This window comes from Neoarius graeffei, chromosome 1 (genome assembly GCF_027579695.1).
Source record: "Neoarius graeffei isolate fNeoGra1 chromosome 1, fNeoGra1.pri, whole genome shotgun sequence".
NCBI classification, from domain to species: domain Eukaryota; kingdom Metazoa; phylum Chordata; class Actinopteri; order Siluriformes; family Ariidae; genus Neoarius; species Neoarius graeffei.
In genome coordinates, this window is record NC_083569.1 from 5,678,414 (window position 1) to 5,702,461 (window position 24,048).

Genomic DNA, 24,048 nt, shown 5'->3' on the forward strand with positions numbered 1-24,048 from the left:
CGTGAAATCGCTATGGAGTGACTGTGCTTCTCACCCTATCTCTAAGGGAGCGCCCAGCCACCCTGCGAAGGAAACTCATTTCAGCCGCTTGTATTCGCGATCTTGTTCTTTCTGTCATTACCCAAAGCTCATGACCATAGGTGAGAGTCGGAATGTAGATCGACCGGTAAATTGAGAGCTTCGCCTTTTGGCTCAGCTCCTTCTTCACCACGACGGACCGATAAAGCGACCGCATCACTGCGGAGGCTGCACCGATCCGCCTGTCGATCTCACGCTCCATCCTTCCCTCACTCGTGAACAAGTTTTTTATTTTTCCTTGTAATACTGGAACCAATATTACAAGAAAAAAAAAAAACAAAACAGGCATTTAAAGGCGTCACGCAGTGGCGATAAAAGTCGCATTATTCTGCACCAGAATGCTTTCGAGATTCGAAATAAATTGACCGTCGATTTTTCAAAAGCTTCCCGCGGTTGTAATTGGTCCTTATTTGGTCATGCCCATCATTTGAAATTTCCCGCGTTCGCAGCGCCCCCTCTCGGTCAATGGAACAGCTGCGTGACGTCATACCAGTAACCACTCGGTGCAGTTGCAATGGCGGACACGCCAGAAAATAGGAGCGATGCTGAGGAAATTAGCTTTGATTTTACCGATACAGAAGAAGAAAATGGCCCACAAGTAGAGATTTTGACAGCTGAATGTCCTGGTGGTATCCAGCCTTACAGATTTGAACCTGAGCGCTCATCTTCAGAAAATGAGGACAGTTCTGACGACAACAGAAACGAAGACTTGTTTTGGTTGGTTTCTCTGACTAAATCACTGCTTGTGTGTATTTTTAAAGACCATTTTCACTTGAATTAGAATGCTGTGTGATTAATCTATGATTGTGTGTAATACTGATAGCTGTAGGGGGTGAAAGTGTAGCTAGAAAGATTGAATTCTAGCAACTTGACAGCTTGCGATCTCGTGAAATGCAGTGGGCCTTCTGATACAGTAGACCCCTTGATATTCCAGTTTTCATCATTTTCCTTTTATTGCGGTTGATTTTAACTTGATATTCAGTATGTTATAGGCTGGGAGTATTGAGCTTTGTATTGTATCGTTTAGTAAACGTACAATCGTCAGTAATAAGTGATAATTATTAGTTAAAGGCAGCTTTGTGGCATAAATCTTTCAATTAATCTTCTGTCATCCATTTGCTAAAATTATGTGCCACATATGTTATCAAGACAACACTTCATGTGACAAAGAAAGATATGACAAATACATAAATGTATGAAAATCATTTTGTACAATTAATGATTGATACATAGAAACACTTAAAACATGTTTTTAAAAAAAATTTTTTTTCTATCAATACCTAGCCGTGACCTTGAAATCAGATCCATTGATAACAACAGTCACAAATAGTGTTCAGTGTTCGTTGTTACAGCCAAACACAATACACCGATTAGGCATTTTGTATCACAGAATATTAATACATCATTTCATAGTGTTTTGAGTGTTCAAAACTATCCACAAACTGAATAAATCCACAAAATCCGCAATGTACACAACTCTGGCATCACCCAAGGGAGGTTACTGGTATGACATCACACATAAGTTGACCTAGTTAACTGCTAGCTGCCTAAATTTGGCTGTGCGCGTCAACTTTAAATGCTTGTAGCGGGCGCATCGTGACACTGAGATCGCGGGAAACCGAGGGGCTTGAATAACCCACCAAACCCGACATTTTGACACATGATATAGCCTGATTGCTGAAATTACCGCACGACGCCTTTAAAATAAAAAAAAAAAAAAAGAATAATGGCAAAATCCAAAAAGTTACAGAAAGGTAAATCTATATTTTTATTATTATTTATCTATATTTATTTTTCTGTCAAGACGGGGTGCCGAATGTACATTAATGAGAAATAAAATGAACTTTTTTGATTTTAGCAAATGGCTGCAATGAAACAAAGAGTGAAAAATTTAAAGGGGTCTGAATACTTTCCGTACCCACTGTATGAACGATTGTGCAGCGCAAGGTCTCATGTCTGATCCAGTTTCTGTTGGTGACCCTTTGCTAGAGCTGAGCAAGCACACTTGACACTTTCTCTGCAGAAATGCAGTCTAGTTCCAGCTTGTGCTTTCTTTTTTAGCATCACTGTGGCATTTATATGCTAGACAATGAAACGTACTGATTAAAAAAACCCTGATAAATTTGGTAAAATACTTGTAAAACTACGACGCAAGCAGAGAACGTAAACGGCCGAGTTGCTCCAAGCGACCGCTACCTGACGTCATCACTGCAGGAAGCCCGTCTGACGTTTTAAAGAAAATTCATTTTCCTTGAAAATAAAAGTTTGATTTTTTTTTAAATCTGCGACTACTTTTACTTAAAAATAAATTTGAGAATAAATCCTCTAGAGGATCCCTTTAATTAAATAAAATAGTGTTTCTCTGTACTTACTCGAGCGGTTCTTGATATAATACTATATGGATTACGACAGTTGTGGCTGGAATAGGACTGTTTACCATATTTTTTAATATTTACTGCTTGATCTCGAACGCATTCACGAGGCAAGAAACTCGTCCGCTAATTACCTTTTGACGAGGCACGCCTGGTCATTGAAAAGCATTCTGGGTGACGACCTCATGAAGCTGGTTAAGATGACGCTTTGCGCACTAAGGGCCTCTGCATGCTCTTGCGACAAGGCTTTCGCAGATAGCTTTTCGCAGACAGTTGCCACAACGCAAGGGGGCGCGAAGTCGCGAAATCGCTAGGAGTAGTTGGTGGGTGTGGTTAGTGGAGTGTTTATCCTCCGGTTACTTATAATGACTAGAACTGGAGTCGTATAGATGTCTGTACTTTCTCGATCAACCGCTCTTCGTGCTGCTCCATCTTCGCTTGTGTTTTTAAAAATGCCGGTCGTGAAAACAAACCAAACCGGGAAAGTCAGGAAGCGGAAGTGCGTGTACAGCGGATGTAGAGTGGACCAATCAGAGCCCTCTTGTCTGCGAGGCTTCTGCAGTGGTCACAATTTTTGAGTGTCTGCGAAGGAGGGGCAGCTACGCAGACGCCATCTGCGAGGACTGGGTTGTCAGCATAAATTGGCCTTAATCTGTATTATTAAGGTAATAACAGATAATAATAACTGTATAGAGTCTACAATGCAGAAATACAGAAAAACCTGTCAGTGAGCAAAGTAGGGGCGTACAAACTTGTGTGCATCCAGGCGTATTTTACTGTGCAGCAGGTTTTCAGCTTGAGCCCATTAAACAGGCACTTTTTTTTCTTGCACCATAACACCTTAGGTCACTTCGTTCTCCCTAGAACCTTCTCCTCCTGTACTGAAAAGCGAACCTGTAGCTCCAAGCGGGTGTCCCTTCGATATGAGCCCTCCGCTCGGGTTAACCACCCACTTTCCGCCGTACGTGTTGTCTCCTCTGTCGATCAGCTCTCCAGCTTTACCTGGACGAGAAAGCGACATACAAAATCCTTAATCTTAAATCTGACACTTTTTCTCCGAAAATTAAAGACACAATTAACGTCAACAGCACTTAGGATAAAATTTGTTAGGTTTTGACGCATAGCAAAGTTCGCTACATAAAAAAAAATTAATAACATGCTAGATATGTGCTGTTAATAATGTATATTATACAGAACAACCTATAGAACACCAGTCAATACTTAAATAACCAAGATTTAAATGCATTGAGATGAAATACCTTCAGGACAAAGACCGAGGGCTTCGTATGTGATGAGCTCGTTTGCTGAGAAACAGTCATGCAGCTCGATGACCTCAACATCTGCCGGAGTCAAGCCTGCCGACCCGAAGCACTTTTTAGCAGCGAGGCGCGTCATGTCGTAGCCAACCTGAAGAAAACAGCGCAAATAAGTGACATATAAACGACTCTAGTGTGTCTGAAATGCGCGACTGCAAACGCGGTTCTGCGTCAGCTGCATTGATGCAAGCGCCACCTACAACAGGGCTCGACATTAAGGACTGCCCGATTGCCCGGGACAAGTCCCGGACATGCCCAACCAGGTAAGTTAGAATGAGCATATATTACGAACTAGCACCACAAAAATGAGGCTTTTTGATCTTTTCTTTCAGTTCCTAAAAACGTCCATCACTACGTATCCGCCATTACATATGTCTTGGCTGTTTTCTTAGTCTCGGTTTCATTTACTGCTTTGCGAGTTATTCTACTATATCCCCTCCGCTGGTGTAGTGTGGTACGTGTACTGTTTATAGACCCCTTGCGCATGACGTCACGCATCACGTGATAATTACAGCTGGGGTCAGACAGACACCGTCTTTCATACAAGCAGCTTAATCTGTCTTCGATACGGTTAATTTTTGCGCAGTTTTTGCTCGTTCAAACAGAGAAATAGATAAAAGGCATCACCGTCTCCCCGCTATCAAGAAAAATGTCAACAAATAGAAGCAAATGCTTCAAGAACAACGAGGAAATGAGTGGTTAAAGAATACGACGAGAGGAGCTCAGTCTGAAAACGACTGTATTTAAAATGTATTTGACAAAAACAAAGTCGGAAGTGAGGACGGAAGAGTTTGCTTAAGAATCTCGTTTTTTTTTTTTTCTGCTCGCATTCGAGTTAGCGCCTTCGTGAAAGGGTTCGATTTTCTTACAGGTGAAGCCGCTTCCTTATTCGACACAGAAAACCCAGATTGGTTTCAAACAACTCGGGTATAAAAAAAAAACTCAACAAGGACTGACATGCGCGATAAATCCTGAAAGAACGGAACAGATTAAGAGCAGAGAGAGCTGGAGCTTTGGTTCTGTTATCAGAGGAACACAGTCCTGTGCAGAATATTTATATATCAGGGGTTTTTTTTTGTTTGTTTGTTATATCATCCACCTCTAGGTTTAAAAAAAAAAAAAAAACCTGCGTTGCATCATGACAGACCGGCTGCACTGATTCAGTTACAGGTTGCCAGGTCTGTATAAAACACCCACAACCTACATACTAAACAATTTTAAACTCAAACATGATCCTGTCTGTCATGACGCAGCACTTTTTTTTTTTTTTTTTTTTAAACCTACAGGTGAAAAAGATTATATAACCCAGTATTGTTCAAAAGTCTTGGCACCCTATTGTTTTCTTCATACAAACTTTGTTATAGATTTCTATATTATCGAGTCGGAGATAGTTCTACACAAGCACACTGAACTTGACAACAGCTGCATGCGTGTGAAATGGAAATAAAATCGACTAAGGCAAGAAAAACTATTTTGGATAAAAAATTGTGATTGTCCATGACAAGTAAAAAAAAAGTCGTACTCACAAAATAGGCAGCAAGTGTTTAAAAGTTAATGTCAAGCCCTGAACAAGTCCCTTATTTAAATATTCCATCTGCATATACCACACCCCAACTGGTCATTATACACATCTAATTTGCATCCTGATTTATAAAGTCTTGTGCTAACAAACCATAAAAGGAAATCATTCGGTGAACGATCACGAGCAGAGGAAACGGAAACTAAGGTGTGCTGTATGTGTATGAGATGTAAATAAGGTGCAATTGTCCGTGCAGCTGGATCCGACACTGTGTACGGAGCTGCTTTACGATGAAAAACCTTAAGGTGACGATACACGGGGCACCTTTTTGGGCAGTGCTGCCGGGCAACATCATTTCTATCTGAACGATTTTGATCGTTTTGGGCAACTTTGTAAGCTCATCCAATCAATCAGAGTGCTAGCAGCGAATCACGTGACCACCTGAGAGCTTCTGGAATTTTCAACAACGATGGCGCCGTCTCAGCGGCAGTGGACAGACAGACAACTTGTGCGAACCACCACTCCATAGAGACTGAATGGGGTTTAGCTGACTAGCGGTGGTTTTTGCTAACGTAATTAGCTGAACGTTATTGCTAGCTGTGTAGGGATAACGTGAGCTCTCTTGCATCAAGCTAAAAGTGACAGGCAGGTCATGATTTTTTTTTTTTTTTTATGGCGAGTTGTAATAGAGATTGTCTAACTTATCGTCTGATCTAATTCACATCCGGAGCACGACTACTTGTGGAACAGTACAAACTTCGGGATGTAAAAAAGAAAGCCTTTCAGGAGCTCTGCCACGCCCTTTTCCTCGTCAGCAGCCATCTCCTGGTCCGTGTCCCTTTTTTCTTTTTTGCTGAGACGAGAATTAAATGCCGCAAACGTTTCGGTGTCCATCTTTGAGGCGCGTCTCGCTGGCGACAGATTTGCTCTTATCTGATTGGTTGTTGCTCTAATTAGTTGCCCCGTGCATCATCACCGTGAGTGTTTGTCCCATTTTCTTAGACTTAGCGAGCGCAAATGTGCACGGATCCGAAACGCAGCTCCTTCGTCCTCCACCCACCACGTTCATGCAGCTGTTCTCCTCGAATGTTGTTGAGAGATCAGTGACCATCTCCTGAGCGATGATCTCCACAGCTTTGGGCTCCAATCCGTGCCTCCTTACAAAACCCTCGCTGGCTAGCACTGCTGCTCCGGCTCCATCAGACGTAGGACTTCTCACACACACACACACACACACACACACACACAGGTGTTCTTACACAAAACGGATTAAGCCCTAAGCTGTATGAGCTTTCCGTGAGCTACTTACCAGCACTGAAGAAGTGTGAGGAACCCAAAAACCTTGCGGGATTTCATCACCTGCTCCAGACTGTACTCGTCCTGGAACTGAGAATATCTGCGAGGACGTGTGGAGAGCGAGAGCGAGACATGGTGCTGTTAGACTTCTGTTCTCTTGCAGCACTGCCAAGATCATCACTCTGCTATTAGGTTAACGTGCAGTGAATGAATAATTGAGTCAATTATTTGAGCGCGTCCTAGAACCAAGACAAACCTACAGTGGTGCTTTAAAGTTTGTGAACCCTTTCGAATTTTCTATATTTCTGCATAAATATGACCTAAAACAACATCAGATTTTCACACAAGTCCTAAAAGTAGATAAAGAGAACCCAGTTAAACAAATGAGATTAAAATATTATACTTGGTAAATTTATTTATTGAGGAAAATGATCCAATATTACATAACTGTGAGTGGCAAAAGTATGTGAACCTTTGCTGTCAGTATCTGGTGTGACCCCCTTGTGCAGCAATAAATGTTGATCAGTCCTGCACACCGGCTTGGAGGAATTTTAGCCCGTTCCTCCGTACAGAACAGCTTCAACTCTGGGATGTTGGTGGGTTTCCTCACATGAACTGCTCGCTTCAGGTCCTTCCACAACATTTTGATTGGATTAAGGTCAGGACTTTGACTTGGCCATTCCAAAACATTAACTTTATTCTTCTTTAACCATTCTTTGGTAGAACGACTTGTGTGCTTAGGGTCGTTGTCTTGCTGCATGACCCACCTTCTCTTGAGATTCAGTTCATGGACAGATGTCCTGACATTTTCCTTTAGAACTCGCTGGTATAATTCAGAATTCATTGTTCCATCAATGATGGCAAGCCGTCCTGGCCCAGATGCAGTAAAACAGGCCCAAACCATGATACTACCACCACCATGTTTCACAGATGGGATGAGGTTCTTATGCTGGAATGCAGTGTTTTCCTTTCTCCAAACATAATTCTCATTTAAACCAAAAAGTTCTATTTTGGTCTCATCCATCCACAAAACATTTTTCCAATAGCCTTCTGGCTTGTCCACGTGATCTTTAGCAAACTGCAGATGAGCAGCAATGTTCTTTTTGGAGAGCAGTGGCTTTCTCCTTGCAACCCTGCCATGCACACCATTGTTGTTCAGTGTTCTCCTGATGGTGGACTCATGAACATTAACATTAGCCAATGTGAGAGAGGCCTTCAGTTGCTTAGAAGTTACCCTGGGGTCCTTTGTGACCTCGCCGACTATTACACGCCTTGCTCTTGGAGTGATCTTTGTTGGTCGACCACTCCTGGGGAGGGTAACAACGGTCTTGAATTTCCTCCATTTGTACACAATCTGTCTGACTGTGGATTGGTGGAGTCCAAACTCTTGAGAGATGGTTTTGTAACCTTTTCCAGCCTGATGAGCATCAACAACGCTTTTTCTGAGGTCCTCAGAAATCTCCTTTGTTCGTGCCATGATACACTTCCACAAACATGTGTTGTGAAGATCAGACTTTGATAGATCCCTGTTCTTTAAATAAAACAGAGTGCCCACTCACACCTGATTGTCGTCCCATTGATTGCAAACACCTGACTCTAATTTCACCTTCAAATTAACTGCTAATCCTAGAGGTTCACATACGTTTGCCACTCACAGATATGTAACATTGGATCATTTTCCTCAATAAATAAATGACCAAGTATAATATTAAGGTCTCATTTGTTTAAATGGGTTCTCTTTATCTACTTTTAGGACTTGTGTGAAAATCTGATGATGTTTTGGGCCATATTTATGCCAAAATATAGAAAATTCTAAAGCAGGCATGTGAGCAAGGTTCCAAAAAAAAAAGAGGAACATTTTTTAGTGTCAGATGATGACCCCGAAGGGGTCATCCCAACAACGCAAGTTGTCGTGGGGAGGGTATGGGAGGGTGTGCCCTCCCATGGGGGGGTCCGGGGGGCCTCCCCTGGGAAAATTTTTGCAAAATGAAGCTTAAATGGTGCCATTTAAAGCATACTTGAGGCCTTATCAAGACAATTTAAAGAGCAATCTAAATGACAGAATAAAATATGCCAATTTCAGTGAAAATACAACAAGTCTCAATAACCATTAAAACATTTATTGACTGTAAAATGATTGAATCATTTAGCTTGAATTCAATTCAGATTTCTTAAACAACCATCAATGAAAAATTGATAAAGCACTGTCATAATCATCAAGTTCACACATTTCCAATACAAATATCCCTCATTATTATAAAATTAGGCGAGTTAGAAATAGGCCAGTGGCATGTGATAAATGGATTAGGAATTCAGATCCACACACGTAAAAATACTTACAAGATCAAGGTTCAATGTGTCACTGCAATTAAATTAGTAGGTTGCATATATTCCTAAAATCTAGGTAATTCTCAAATTATAAATCGTTACAGACTCATACGTTTAAATTTTTAATTACTGATATTAATTTTATAACCTAAGAGAAAAAAATTGCTTTCGGATTTCATGACACATAATACGAAAAATACGAGTAAGAATTGCAACAAAATATATTTAAGTTTCTAAATAATCACGATAATATTAAATACGTACCTGGTAAAGCATAGTTGGTTTTCTGGATGTGGACAAGTTGTTTGTGTTTGGCTCCGGACACATGATCATCGAGAGCGACTGACCCACGCTTCCCATAGTTAATTTCCTTCCGACAAATCTTGCAAAGGGCAAATCCTGGCTTGTTTACTTTCTCAATCACAGTACTAAGTTGTGTTTTATCGATTATTTTCTCTAACCAGGCCCATCGCCATGGATTTTTCACCCCCTTATCAATTTTCGTGACATCGGACTTCCACTCGACTTTCGCCATGTTTTCATGTTGATGATGGCAAACTCCTCGCACCGCGTGCTTCGATAATGCTTGTCTTAGTCACTACAGCGTCGCTGTACGGAGCTTATGGCCCTTTTCCACTACCCTTTTTCAGCTCACTTCAGCTCGCTTCAGCCCGACACGGCTCGCGTTTCGACTACCAAAAACCAGCACGACTCAGCTCGTTTCAGCCCTGCTTAGCCCCTAAAACTCGCACCGTTTTGGAGTGGGGCTGAAGCGAGCCAAGCCGTGCCGAGTGAGGTTGGGGGCGTGAGCAGACACTCCCCTGTGCACTGATTGGTGAGGAGGCGTGTCCTCACATGCCCACACACGCCCCGCAAGCACGCTGGGATCTGTAAACACCGCAAACCCGGAAGGAGAAGAATTACGAATTACGAGAATTTCTGAAGCCTTATGCGCCTCGCCTCATCTATACGCTCTTGCCAGTATCTGTCCGCGTTGTCGGTGACAACAAGCCACAGCACCAAGACCAGCAACACTAACGACTCCATGTCCTCCATGTTTATTGTTTACTATCCGGGTCGTGAGACTACCGCTTAAAAGCTCACTGATGTCACTGTTTGCGCCGCTTAACGACATCACCTGACGTCCACCCACTTTCGCTAACTCCACCCAATGTGTCCACCCACTTCCAGCCAGCACGGTTCAGCGCGGTTGTAGTCGAAATGCAACTCCAACAGCCCCGCTCAGCCCGACTCAGCACGGCACGGCTCAGCCCGACTCAGCCGCGTTGGTAGTGGAAAAGCGGCATTAGAATGGCGGGAAATCTCGTCGCTTCCGGGCCCAGTTAAAATCCGTGGAATACCAAACGGAATTTCGCGATAATTTTTTTTTTTTTTTTAAACGAGATTGAAATACGCGGATGTGACATTTTTACGCGAAAATTAACTTTCAAAAGCGCGGGTTTTCGCGGAAATTTCACATGCCTGTAAAGGCTTCACAAACTTTCAAGCACCACTGTATAAAGGCAATTATCATGGCATAAATTAAAGAAATGCCACATATTGGCAAAATAACTCCCCAAAGTAAACGCCGTCTATAACCGATGCCTGGACTTTAATGCATGAGCAGGGATTTTTTTTTTTTTTAAATAAACTTACGGGTTGTTGGTCGAGTGCTTGTGATTCTTCCAAGCAATTTTGGCAAAGTGTTCTGGCTTGGTTCCTACAGACAATATGCACCATGTCACAAGCTGTTGTGGAAATTTGTGTCTGTTTGCAAAGGACTCCTGCCTTCACGCCTCACCGTATTTCTCCATGTGTTCTCTCCCAGCGTTGCCGAACATCTGAGGTGCAGCCGGAGCTGCTGCCATGCCGTATCGGTTGATCATCACCTCCATGTGTTTATCGATAGGGTTGGTTCGGTCCATGTACTGTTTATTAAAAAAAAAAAAAAATTCATAGATCACTTTTATTCATTTGTCACAAAGGAAGAATGCAAAAGCAGGTGGCGCACTACTTTTATAAATGACGCTGTTTTCAAAAAGAACAATTCTAAATGAATATCATTAGTAAGGACTAAAATGAATTAATAAAAGCGGGGAATAATAGTGTTATTTTATCATCATCAAGCCCAAAACTAATCGATAAATCGCGGATTTCCAGATCCCGGAAAAAGGCAGCCTTGCCTCAGGGTTAATCTCGCATCTGGGTGGTTTCCAGAGGTGGACAAAGTTTATGACAAGTCAAAGTACTGATCAAATGTTACTCCGATACAAGTGAAAATTGTCCAGTCAAATTTTTACTCAAGTTAAAAAGTACTTGCTTAAAAAAAAAAAAAAAAGTACACTTTGTCAACGCGTCGTTGTATTACTGCCACAAATTTACAAAACCTAACGCCGTTACCAAAGACAGAAACGTGAATTCGCAAAATGAACGCGTGCTGTGCCGTCATGCTGGTTTAACGTTAAGCTAGCTAGTCAGTGAAGCTCCACCTGACATGCTAGCAAACTCTTTTCAAACTCGAAATCAAAGAAAGATTTCTACATTGTTTTTTTTTTTTTTAGCAAGATTATGCTAAGCTAATCTTATTCATGTTAGCGTAACTCGGTTTTTACATGCTAACTAACAGTGTCCGAGCTAACTAGCTGCGTGTGTCAACTTGGCGGGCAAATCCATAGAAAGTCACGTGACGAACCAGACTGCATAGCTACGTTATCGCTAGCTCTAAAAGCACAGACAGCTTCGTTGCAAGCTTTCTCTTGGAATAAAACGTTTTCATACCTCAATATGCTTCCGCAGGTCGGACGGCGAGTTTTCGCAGGCCGTGACGTGGTTTGTTTTCGAAACGAATCTTTAATCTTTTCCGAAAACCGAAACGTGGGTTCATGGGCCACGAGTGCGTGCATTCCTTAGAAAAACCGCCTCCTTCCGTCAACTGATCGTGTTCAAATAACGCTGCTGAGAAATCATTGAACTTGATTTTATACAGTCTATAGACGTGACGTGAGCCTAGTGATTAGTGATCAGCTGTCTCAGCGCCAGCTGCGATAAAACCGATCACGTTTTAGAAAAGAAAAGACATCCGCTTTCAAAGCCGCTTCATAGTAACGAGGACCTTGATAGAAATGTAGTGGAGTGAAAAGTACAATATTTGCCTTTCAAAAGTCGTCGGTTTCCAAAAAATTAATTCAAGTAAAAGTACAGATACTCAAAAAAGTGTATTTAAAGTGCACATCACGGGCAAATTCAGGAGCAAGAGCAATGTAATTCTGCGATTTCATATTAAACTTTGGTCAAATATCTGTCACATTTTGTGCAATTTTTTTACCTTGCGCAATACCAGAAAAATTCAGTTGAAATCAAGCCATTTGAGGCGAATTGGTCCGCCTCTGAAAAAACTTGGCATTTGGATTTCCAGGCAAACATTGATTTTCGTGACGTCGCGTGCGGGACGCCTCCTTCTGAATCCTACGTCAGCGCTGGTTTGTTTATGAGAAAACGACCTGGTGGTTTTCTGCAAATGTCTTCAACGTTATCGCGTAATTATTAAAATGGTTAACAGACGTATCGTAGGAGGGTGTAGCAACACCAATCATGATGGGATTAGTACTCATCGTTTTCCAAAAGACCGGACAATGAAAGAGAAGTAGGAGCGCTTCGTGCGAGGCACCCGGAAAAAGCCGAGGACCAAAGCAGAGCCGAGAAAAAGACCGAGAAAATCAGCGATTCACAAGTCGACTGTTGCCAGGGTAAGAAATAAGAGAGACTGTACTCTAAATTAGGTGTTCCTGTGTTTGTGTGGTACACGGATAATGTTATTTATTGACGTACGCAAAAGTAAACAACACGAAAGTGCTGGGCGATAATACACTTACTTAGATTAGATTAGATTGAACTTTATTGATCCCTTTGGGAGGGTTCCCTCAGGGAAATTAAAAAGATACAGTCGATAGCCTGGTAAAAAGCAACCAAAGTAGCGTGTTTAAAGTCCCCAAAAATGATCATAAATGCCGCAGGGTGCTGTGTCTGCAGCCTTGCTGCGACCGAGTGAATCCCCTCACATGCAGCGGCTGCGGTTCCGCAGGTGACGTCACGAATCTGGCTCCAGACTCGCTTGGGATTTTTCCAGACGCGTTTTGTGATTTTATTTTTTTCTGCTGTAGACAGATGGCCTTGCGCAAAATTACCCTTCTGGATGAGTGTGTAAAGGGACATACTTTCATATACAACCCCGATTCCAAAAAAGTTGGGACAAAGTACAAATTGTCAATAAAAACGGAATGCAATGATGTGGAAGTTTCAAAATTCCATATTTTATTCAGAATAGAACATAGATGACATATCAAATGTCTAAACTGAGAAAATGTATCATTTAAAGAGAAAAATTAGGTGATTTTAAATTTCATGACAACAACACATCTCAAAAAAGTTGGGACAAGGCCATGTTTCCCACTGTGAGACATCCCCTTTTCTCTTTACAACAGTCTGTAAACGTCTGGGGACTGAGGAGACAAGTTGCTCAAGTTTAGGGATAGGAATGTTAACCCATTCTTGTCTAATGTAGGATTCTAGTTGCTCAACTGTCTTAGGTCTTTTTTGTCGTACGTATCTTCCGTTGTATGGTGCGCCAAATGTTTTCTATGGGTGAAAGATCTGGACTGCAGGCTGGCCAGTTCAGTACCCGGACCCTTCTTCTACGCAGCCATGATGCTGTAATTGATGCAGTATGTGGTTTGGCATTGTCATGTTGGAAAATGCAAGGTCTTCCCTGAAAGAGACGTCGTCTGGATGGGAGCATATGTTGCTCTAGAACCTGGATATACCTTTCAGCATTGATGGTGTCTTTCCAGGTGTGTAAGCTGCCCATGCCACACGCACTAATACAACCCCATACCATCAGAGATGTAGGCTTCTGAACTGAGCGCCGATAACAACTTGGGTCATCCTTCTCCTCTTTAGTCCGAATGACACGGCGTCCCTGATTTCCATAAAGAACTTCAAATTTTGATTCGCCTGACCACAGAACAGTTTTCCACTTTGCCACAGTCCATTTTAAATGAGCCTTGGCCCAGAGAAGACGTCTGCACTTCTGGATCATGTTTAGATACGGCTTCTTCTTTGAACTACAGAGTTTTAGCTGGCAACGGCGGATGGCACGGTGAATTGTGTTCACAGATAATGTTCTCTGGAAATATTCCTGAGCCCATTTTGTGATTTCCAATACAGAAGCATGCCTGTATGTGATGCAGTGCCGTCTAAGGGCCCGAAGATCACGGGCACCCGGTATGGTTTTCCGGCCTTGACCCTTACGCACAGAGATTCTTCCAGATTCTCTGAATCTTTTGATGATATTATGCACTGTAGATGATGATATGTTCAAACTCTTTGCAATTTTACACTGTCGAACTCCTTTCTGATATTGCTCCACTATTTGTCGGCGCAGAATTAGGGGGATTGGTGATCCTCTTCCCATCTTTACTTCTGAGAGCCGCTGCCACTCCGAGATGCTCTTTTTATACCCAGTCATGTTAATGACCTATTGCCAATTGACCTAATGAGTTGCAATTTGGTCCTCCAGCTGTTCCTTTTTTGTCCCTTTAACTTTTCCAGCCTCTTATTGCCCCTGTCCCAACTTTTTTGAGATGTGTTGCTGTCATGAAATTTCAAATGAGCCAATATTTGGCATGAAATTTCAAAATGTCTCACTTCCGACATTTGATATGTTGTCTATGTTCTATTGTTTGAGATTTGTAAATTATTGCATTCTGTTTTTATTTACAATTTGTACTTTGTCCCAACTTTTTTGGAATCGGGGTTGTTAAAAAAAAACACGAAATTGGTCCAGGATATGCACTTTAAGTACCGTACTCAAGTAAATATGCTTCGTTACTGTCCACGTCTGATCATTTTGGTTCATCGGACTCCGTGCTTGTTTACTCGCTGAAATTGTTGGAATCTTACAAAAATAACGATGTGCAAAAAAGCGCCGCGTTGTGTTCGGATGTTCAAATCCATATACAAACAGGACATCTGGTTTGCGAATTTTCCCAGAAACGAAACCAATCTAAAGCGACAGCGGGTGAGGTTTGTGCAAACGAAGCGGGCAGATTTCGTGTCGCCTACTAATAATAAATCTGATTCACCACCACCACAACGACCACATGGGAATTACTGGAGCCAAAAAAGAAACCCATTGATTTCATAAATGGCATTTGGAGGGTTCGTCGATTCCCATTATCTCACACACACTGCACCAGATGCAGGATTATGAGCAACATTTAGACGCCCGCGACATCCGATCTTATCATATCTGACGCACTTTAACAGGAAGAAAAATGTGCACGTGCGCGCAATCATCATCATCATCATCATCATCAATTATTAACTGAGACGTGTTAAATGCTCTCAGATTGCAATATTGCAAGACTCGATTTGTTTTTGTTTTGTTCAGGAAAACATGATGAAAGGTAACCACTGCATTCTGCACATCTCTCTCTCCGTGGACTGGCATCTGTTTCTCGTCTTAGAGGCTTGAAAAGATAACCATCCACTCCGGAATATCCTTGATCCGACATAATCCCAATCACGCTCGGAATTCTCTCTAAAACATGATTCCATATCGAGACTGCTGCGCACAAGAACGAAAATCGATACCCGGATTGTTACACGTGTGACGTCACGCACGCCTTCAGGTTCAGTCTCGGCAGATTCCGTGAAAATCGGCTCATCTTAGTGATTTCCCGTTAGGCCTTTCGGATCAGCTATGGGTGATTGTTGCTTCGCACAAAGAAAAAAAAAAAAGTGTGGTTTCGGGGCATTACGTTCACTTTAACCATCTGTTAATGAATATGAAGCTACAGCGTCTTGTTCCTTCACCTTTGATGACAAGGAGCCTCTTTCCATCTTCTCAAACCCCAAAGCGAGCACACAATCAGCCAGACCTGTAACGAAACGCAGGCTTTACACAACAAAATCAAGAATATTCTGGATTATACACTCGCCAACTGCTTTATTAGGAACACCCATACATCCACCTGCTGTTCTGTTTGATGCGGTTCTCTAATCAGCAGCACAATCATGCAGATACAAATCAAGAGCTTCTGCTCAATCTTCAAACATCAGAATGAGAAAAACGCGAGTTTGAAATCCGATCACTCCATCCATCCATCCATCCATCCAGTGGGAGGAGTAGCAATTTTTGTGAAATTGCCCGTGACCCCTGTGCAGCCTCATCTGTGGTAGGTGGCGCCACCTGGTGAGCAACTCTTCTTGGTCAGGGCTCGACATTAAGGCCGAATCCCATTTCACCCCTTGGACCAACCCCTTGGCCCTTCCCCTCCATTTTGCGCGTTCACGTGAAGGGGTAGGGGTATCCCAATCCCAGTTAACGCGGAGGGGTAGGGGAAGGGGTAGGGCTTCTGTACCCCTCCAAACGGAGATTTTCCTGGAGCTGACTCCGAACGAAGGGGTTTGAGTGATTTCCCACAATGCCATGCGGATTTCAGCGAGATTTCATGCGGATTTCAGAAAGATGGCGGTTCCCGCGGCGAAAGATTGTCATAAATGTATTTTCTCCATTATTTACGTGTTTTAAGTTGTTATCCAGAGGAAACACGCCGCTTGATTCGCTTTCGAGCTGAGAATGAGCAGCGATTTCTGAAATCCAAGCTGCTGCTAAAAAGCTTTGGGAGTGAGTAGTGTTTTCGGTTGCTTGACTGCGTACGTTTTGTTCTGTTATTCTCGCTTTTCTTGTTTACATGAGTGTTCTGACACCTCATTCTGTCGGATGTGGTGCACGAAGCGCCAAAGATATCCCATTCAGTGGTGTTAGTTAACAAATCACACCCTGCCAGCAGAGATTTCTGGTTCTGGCTCTGACTGTAGCGGCTGGTCGCAGCCAATGACGCATTTGGTCGCGTTTTGCTAACGTAAACGCTGACGGAGGTACGCGATGACGTATGCGATCGTTGAAGGGCTATCCCAATACGTAATGGTTGAATTTCAAGCCCTATCCCTTGTAGCTCAGTTTCAAGGGGAAGGGCCAAGGGGAAGGGGGAGGGGTAGGGGTAGAAATTAGAATTGGGATTGGGCCTAACTTTTCAAGTGCTGATGACACGAACATGACTATGCAATTTCGTGACAAGTGGGAGCCCTCACCAACATCCGTCCTGTGCTATGCAAAAAGAAGCTGTTACGCGAATATCCAACTTTTAATTGCACAGCGCAAGAAAACTGGGTCCGTGGCTCGCGGCCATGTTGTGACGTCAGCGGAAGAACACGCTGCGGTTCACTGGCTGTTCTACTCTGGTTCTACTCAATGGAAATGGCGCATGAAAACGCCGGTGAACTCTCTAGTGCTAGCTCTTCCTCTTCTGGGAGTCTAGAACTGTGTTGTGAGTGGGATAGATCGGAAGAATCAAGTGATGACGAACACGGGTGCATCCAACCGTACAGGTTTGAACCTGTTACTGTGCAATCTGAGAGCGACCCCGACCCCGAGATGGACAGCGGACAGCCCAGCATTGATGAACACCACAAGGTTGGATAACAAGGATTGGTAGGTCAACCCGTATTTGTTCAAAATGTTACGGAATCAATATTTTAATATTGTGTATTGTCGTCTTGCATGCGTAAACACTGCTTATATCATGTAAGCCGTATGCTACACTGAATACATAGTTCCTAATGGAGCATGCAAACGGCTAACATAATAAGCTTACGACTATGCCTGATCCGTGATACATTTAGGATAATATTGGCAGGCACGTCTAGTTTATGGCTTCTTAGTTTTATCCTTGAATGAAGCAAAATATTTGATAACCTACGTCAGCGTAAGCAAATGACAATCTGTAGCCTACTTGTCTGGCTAAGTTAGCTTTCCCTCAGTGTTTGCTTTGAGAAACAAGCTTTCACAAGCAAATACATGACTGATATCACGCCGACTTTATGATTACATTTATGATTACCATGAATGTGTACTCTATGAGCGCTCTGGAGCGAGTCACTTCCAAGATGGCCGCATGGTTACTATTTTTAGCATCATGTCGGAGCACTCTATAGCTCTACGTACCTTTATCTTATGTCTTTTCTCAACACATGTTCTGACAGTTGGACTGTCTTTGGAGGAGTCGGCTTGTCCCAGGCGACTGCTGGATCTGGTATAGCTACTAGTAGACCCCCTCTGGGATACTGTAGGCACTGCTGATGGTAGCAGCACACGTTTGTGATGAACTGCACACCCAAGAGATTCTTTTAAGCTGGGAAGGGTGTCAAAACAATCCAAATCGAAGTGTTCAGAGCACAGGACGGATGTTGGTGAGGGCTCCCACTTGTCACGAGTGCGCCTGACTTGCTTCACCCACTTCGCATGCAGCTCGGGATCTCTGGGAAACTTGAATAAACTTACCCCATCCTTGTGGGTTTTGGAGCAAAAGCCGGCAACACAACGCGAAGGCATAATAACTATAATGTCTAATAAAAATACTAATAATGATAAACTGAACACCTGTCGCATCAACAACAAACTGGTAAGTGAGGAGGAAGGTTCTTTCGCTGACGTCATATAGCTCCTCCTCCTCTTTCGTCTCCTGGATGCTGCAGCCCCGTCAAATTTGCCCAAATAGCCGCGTTTTTTATCATAACTTGTAAAATAGGCGCCTTCGTGAATTCATATATGGATCATCGGGAATTACTTTTTATGTTATAAAACATCGCCAAAGATGTCAAAAACATGTCATCAGCACTTTAAACCCGCTTTCCCTGGGAGCAAGCGGGGGTTCATTTCCATTTGCCCCCCAATATCGTCACTTTCCCCCTATTTTGCGAGTAGTTTGTTTGGTTTTTTTAGGAAAACCATAGAATAATTGTGAATTGCAGCATGAAATGAAGATCACACACTGAGTTGAAGGTTATTGGTTACTTTTTTACTTGGAACAAACCATAATTTTATCCAAAATAGTTTTTCCTGCCTTGGTCGATTTTATTTCCATTTCACATGCATGCAGCTGTTGTAAAGTTTGCATTAAGAAAACAACAGGGTGCCAAGATTTTTGAACAGTACTGGGTTTGAGAATATTTATAACCCGCGCTGCGTCATGACAGACAGGATAATGTTTGAGTTTTAAATTGTTTAGTGTGTAGGTGCTGGGTGTTTTATACAGACCTGGCAACCTGCAACTGAATCAGTGCAGCCGGTCTGTCATGACGCAACACTGGGTTGTTGTTTTTTTTTTTAAACCTAGAGGTGGATGATATAACAAAAAAAAACCCCGATATATAAATATTTTACACAGGACTGTGTTCCTCTGATAACAGAACCAAAGCTCCAGCTCTCTCTGCTCTTAATCTGTTCTGTTCTTTCAGGATTTATCGCGCATGTCAGTCCTTGTTGAGTTTTTTATACCCGAGTTGTTTGAAACCAATCTGGGTTTTCTGTGTCGAATAAGGAAGCGGCTTCACCTGTAAGAAAATCAAACCCTTTCACGAAGGCGCTAACTCGAATGCGAGCAGGAAAAAAAAAAAAAAAACACGAGATTCTTAAGCAAACTCTTCCGTCCTCACTTCCGACTTTCTGTTTTTGTAAAATACATTTTAAGTACAATCGTTTTCAGACTGAGCTCCTCTCGTCGTATTCTTTAACCGCTCGTTTCCTCGTTGTTCTTGAAGCATTTGCTTCTATTTGTTGCCATTTTTCTTGATAGCGGGGAGACGGTGATGCCTTTGATCTATTTCTCTGTTTGAACGAGCAAAAACTGCACAAAAATTAACCGTATCGAAGACAGATTAAGCTGTTTGTATGAAAGACGGTGTCTGTCTGACCCCAGCTGTAATTATCACGTGATGCGTGACGTCATGCGCAAGGGGTCTATAAACAGTACACGTACCATACTACACCAGCGGGGGGGATATAGTAGAATAACTCGCAAAGCAGTAAATGAAACCGAGACTAAGAAAACAGCCAAGACATAATGGCGGATACGTAGTGAAGGACGCTTTTAGGAACTGAAAGAAAAGATCAAAAAGCCTAATTTTTGTGGTGCTAGTTCGTAATATGCGCTCATCCTAACGTGCCCGGTTGGGCATGTCGGGGACATATCCCACTTGTCCCGGGCAATCCTTAATGTCGAGCCTTGATGGAAGGTATAGTAACAGTGCGTTTCAGTGTTTACACTGGGAAACTCGGCAAGACCTAAAGGATTATTTTAGTAATACCAAGATAACATGCCGAGTCTCATACCTCCCTGGATGAGTTGTCGGGCCATGAAGAGCGCCGTGGAACCGGTGGAACAGTTGTTATTGACGTTGATTATAGGGATCCCGGACAGACCCAGGCTGTGGTATATAGCACGCTGTCCACATGTAGAGTCGCCTTCAGGAACACAACAAACTCAACCAAAATCTGGACTCACGATCATATTTGACCAAGTGGACAATAAAGGAATGAAAGAGAGTACCGTAAACATAACCCACACAGGCCTGCTCGATAGCGGAGTACGGTACTCCTGCATCAGCTAATGCTTTCTCTCCTAAAACAGACAGAAGTAAACATCAATAAAAAGACACTGATTTATATACAGTTTTATTCATTTAAAAAAAAAAACTAAACCATACCTGCTTCTTTGGCCATTTCTGGATAATCATCCTTCACACCTGGCTTATCAAACTGCAGATATAACAGAGGCTTGAATTACTGTACTAATGATGGAAGAGTGCAGGAAACATTACACCACAAACAAAAAGTACTCCATGCATCTTGTAGAATTCTGTTGCCGCATCATTATATTAAAAAAAGAGACCTCGTTAGATATTTTTTAAGTTAACCTACTCAGTCTTGATTTCTCTCAGCCCTGTGTCTGCTGGGTTTCCTGCACGTTCTCCGGTTTCCTCTCAACTCCCAGAAACGTGACTAGCTGGATTGCGACACTAATCTGCACCTAGAGTGTGTTCAAGTGTGTGAATAATGGAGCAGCGTACTGTTCTGGGAGAGTGTATTCCCAGTCCGGATCCAGTGCCAGGGTCAACGAGGTCACATGGAAAATGCAAGTCAAAGAGTGGTGGTTTTAAAATTAATCCTGCTTTTAAGGCAGGGGACTAAAATAATTACTTTAAAAAAACCTACGCTCACCGGCCACTTTAACAAATACACCCTTCGACCTGCTGTTCTGTTTTACGCAGTTCTCTAATCAGCAAACTTCCACAAAGAAGTGTGACTTTCTTTCTTTCACTGTGGCATGGGTGTTGGTTTGAGTATTTCAGAAACTGCTGATCTCCTGGAGTTTACACAGAATGGTGCGAAAAACAAAACACATCCAGCGAGCGAAGGCGCGACAGTTCCAAATGCCTTGTCAGAAATCAGAAAACGGCCAGAGCTTTTCGGCCAGGAAAGATCTAGCAACTCATATAGTCACTCTTTACATCCGTGGTGAGCAGAAAAGCATCTCCGCATGCAACAGAGAAAGAAGAACACACTGGGTTCCACTCCCACAGCCAAAAACAGGGATCTCAGAATCAAGAACGGGTTCCTATTCAAGTGGCCAAGGAGTGTAGTTTATAAGGACTTCCACATTTAATCTGATTTCTTTCTAAACACTGATGTAATGAACTCTGAACTCTATGGACTCTGACCTACTAGTTGTGTAATGGCAACCTTGAACTTTGTACCCAGATTAAAAAGTTACTGCAAATCAAATATTAGCTCTTAAAAGATTCTAAGATAAGATAAAAGCTAAGATAAAAGCTCTTAAAAGACACATTTTATATGTGCACAGACTGAAGGAAAAAAAGGTTAGAAAATATTACAGAGCTGTATTTATTTATTTATTTATTTATTTATTTAGAGTCCTACAACCTACAGCAGTTTGTTATTCAGGCAAATGAGACACAAATATAGCTTTTAAAATGCTATTCAACTGCTTGACAGCTCACTGACAGCTACTTAAGACAGGTTAGAAAATATACAATACAGCTACATACATTAAATTACATTTATAATCCTTCAAATAAGTAAGTTGTGAAGACTAACAGGTCAGCAGTGCAAACTCCAAACAAGCTAATTTAGCCAGCTAGCATGTAGCATACGGCTAAATAAACGGCCGTTAGTTAGTTAGTTTATTCATGATAAATAATTCAGCTCTAAGACTTTTTTTTTTTTTACCTTCGTCATCCCGACACCAACAACAAACACTCTGTTCTTCGCAGGAGCCATTTTGCACTTGACTGAGGCAGCAGTCCTACTAAAGGAGACAGAAACAACCCGACTCCACAAAATACACAGGGCTGGAAATAGACTCCGAAGAATCGATTCCCTATATCTGGACTTTGGAAAGTGGGATTCGACTCCGAAGAATCGATTCCCTATATCTGGAATTTGGAAAGCGGGATTCGACTCCGAAGAATCGATTCCCTGTATCTGGAATTTGGAAAGCGGGATTCGACTCCGAAGAATCGATTCCCTGTATCTGGAATTTGGAAAGCGGGATTCGACTCTGAAGAATCGACTCCCTATATCTGGAATTTGGAAAGCGGTATTCTACTCTGAAGAATCGATTCCCTATATCTGGAATTTGGAAAGCGGGATTCGACTCCGAAGAATCGATTCCCTATATCTGGAATTTGGAAAGCGGGATTCGACTCCGAAGAATCGATTCCCTGTATCTGGAATTTGGAAAGCGGGATTCGACTCCGAAGAATCGATTCCCTGTATCTGGACTTTGGTAAGCGGGATTCGACTCTGAAGAATCGATTCCCTGTATCTGGGCTTTGGAAAGCGGGATTCGACTCTGAAGAATCGATTCCCTATATCTGGAATTTGGAAAGTGGGATTCGACTCCGAAGAATCGATTCCCTGTATCTGGGCTTTGGAAAGCGGTATTCTACTCTGAAGAATCGATTCCCTATATCTGGAATTTGGAAAGTGGGATTCGACTCCGAAGAATCGATTCCCTATATCTGGAATTTGGGAAGCGGGATTCGACTCCGAAGAATCGATTCCCTGTATCTGGGCTTTGGAAAGCGGGATTCGACTCTGAAGAACCGATTCCCTATATCTGGAATTTGGAAAGCGGTATGTTACTCTGAAGAATCGATTCCCTATAATCTCGGCTTTGGAAAGCGGTATGCTACTCTGAAGAATCGATTCCCTATATCTCGGCTTTGGAAAGCGGGATTCTACTCTGAAGAATCGATTCCCTATATCTGGAATTTGGAAAGCGGGATTCGATTCCGAAGAATCGAGTCCCTGTATCTGGTCTTTGGAAAACGGGATTCGATTCCGAAAAATCGATTCCCTATATCTGGAATTTGGAAAGCGGGATTCGACTCCGAAGAATCGAGTCCCTATATCTGGGCTTTGGAAAGCAGGATTCGATTCCGAAGAATCGAGTCCCTGTATCTGGGCTTTGGAAAGCTGGATTCGACTCCGAAGAATCGAGTCCCTATATCTGGGCTTTGGAAAGCAGAAGTAGACTCCGAAAAATCGATTCCCTATATCTGGGCTTTGGAAAGCGGGATTCGACTCTGAAGAATCGATTCCCTATATCTGGAATTTGGAAAGTGGGATTCGACTCCGAAGAATCGATTCCCTGTATCTGGGCTTTGGAAAGCGGTATTCTACTCTGAAGAATCGATTCCCTATATCTGGAATTTGGAAAGTGGGATTCGACTCCGAAGAATCGATTCCCTATATCTGGAATTTGGGAAGCGGGATTCGACTCCGAAGAATCGATTCCCTGTATCTGGGCTTTGGAAAGCGGGATTCGACTCTGAAGAACCGATTCCCTATATCTGGAATTTGGAAAGCGGTATGTTACTCTGAAGAATCGATTCCCTATAATCTCGGCTTTGGAAAGCGGTATGCTACTCTGAAGAATCGATTCCCTATATCTCGGCTTTGGAAAGCGGGATTCTACTCTGAAGAATCGATTCCCTATATCTGGAATTTGGAAAGCGGGATTCGATTCCGAAGAATCGAGTCCCTGTATCTGGTCTTTGGAAAACGGGATTCGATTCCGAAAAATCGATTCCCTATATCTGGAATTTGGAAAGCGGGATTCGACTCCGAAGAATCGAGTCCCTATATCTGGGCTTTGGAAAGCAGGATTCGATTCCGAAGAATCGAGTCCCTGTATCTGGGCTTTGGAAAGCT

At 42.6% G+C, this 24,048-nt stretch overlaps 1 protein-coding gene across 3 annotated transcripts in view; it reads right to left on the bottom strand.

Annotated features, from left to right (window-relative positions):
• scp2a (sterol carrier protein 2a) overlaps positions 1-22,212 on the bottom strand; it is a 128,643-nt gene extending 106,431 nt beyond the window's left edge. For all 3 annotated transcript variants that reach the window (XM_060928684.1, XM_060928670.1, XM_060928678.1), the window contains exons 1-11: positions 22,060-22,212; positions 20,517-20,568; positions 20,360-20,431; positions 20,143-20,274; positions 15,783-15,847; positions 10,711-10,837; positions 10,566-10,629; positions 6,595-6,681; positions 6,346-6,496; positions 3,710-3,857; positions 3,345-3,452 (exon numbers count right to left, since the gene is read on the bottom strand). In XM_060928684.1, the coding sequence (XP_060784667.1) occupies positions 3,345-3,452; positions 3,710-3,857; positions 6,346-6,496; positions 6,595-6,681; positions 10,566-10,629; positions 10,711-10,837; positions 15,783-15,847; positions 20,143-20,274; positions 20,360-20,431; positions 20,517-20,568; positions 22,060-22,110 (1,057 nt within the window). In that variant the 5' untranslated portion in view covers positions 22,111-22,212. The remainder of the gene's footprint in view (positions 1-3,344; positions 3,453-3,709; positions 3,858-6,345; positions 6,497-6,594; positions 6,682-10,565; positions 10,630-10,710; positions 10,838-15,782; positions 15,848-20,142; positions 20,275-20,359; positions 20,432-20,516; positions 20,569-22,059) is intronic.
• Between the last annotated feature and the right edge of the window lie 1,836 nt (positions 22,213-24,048).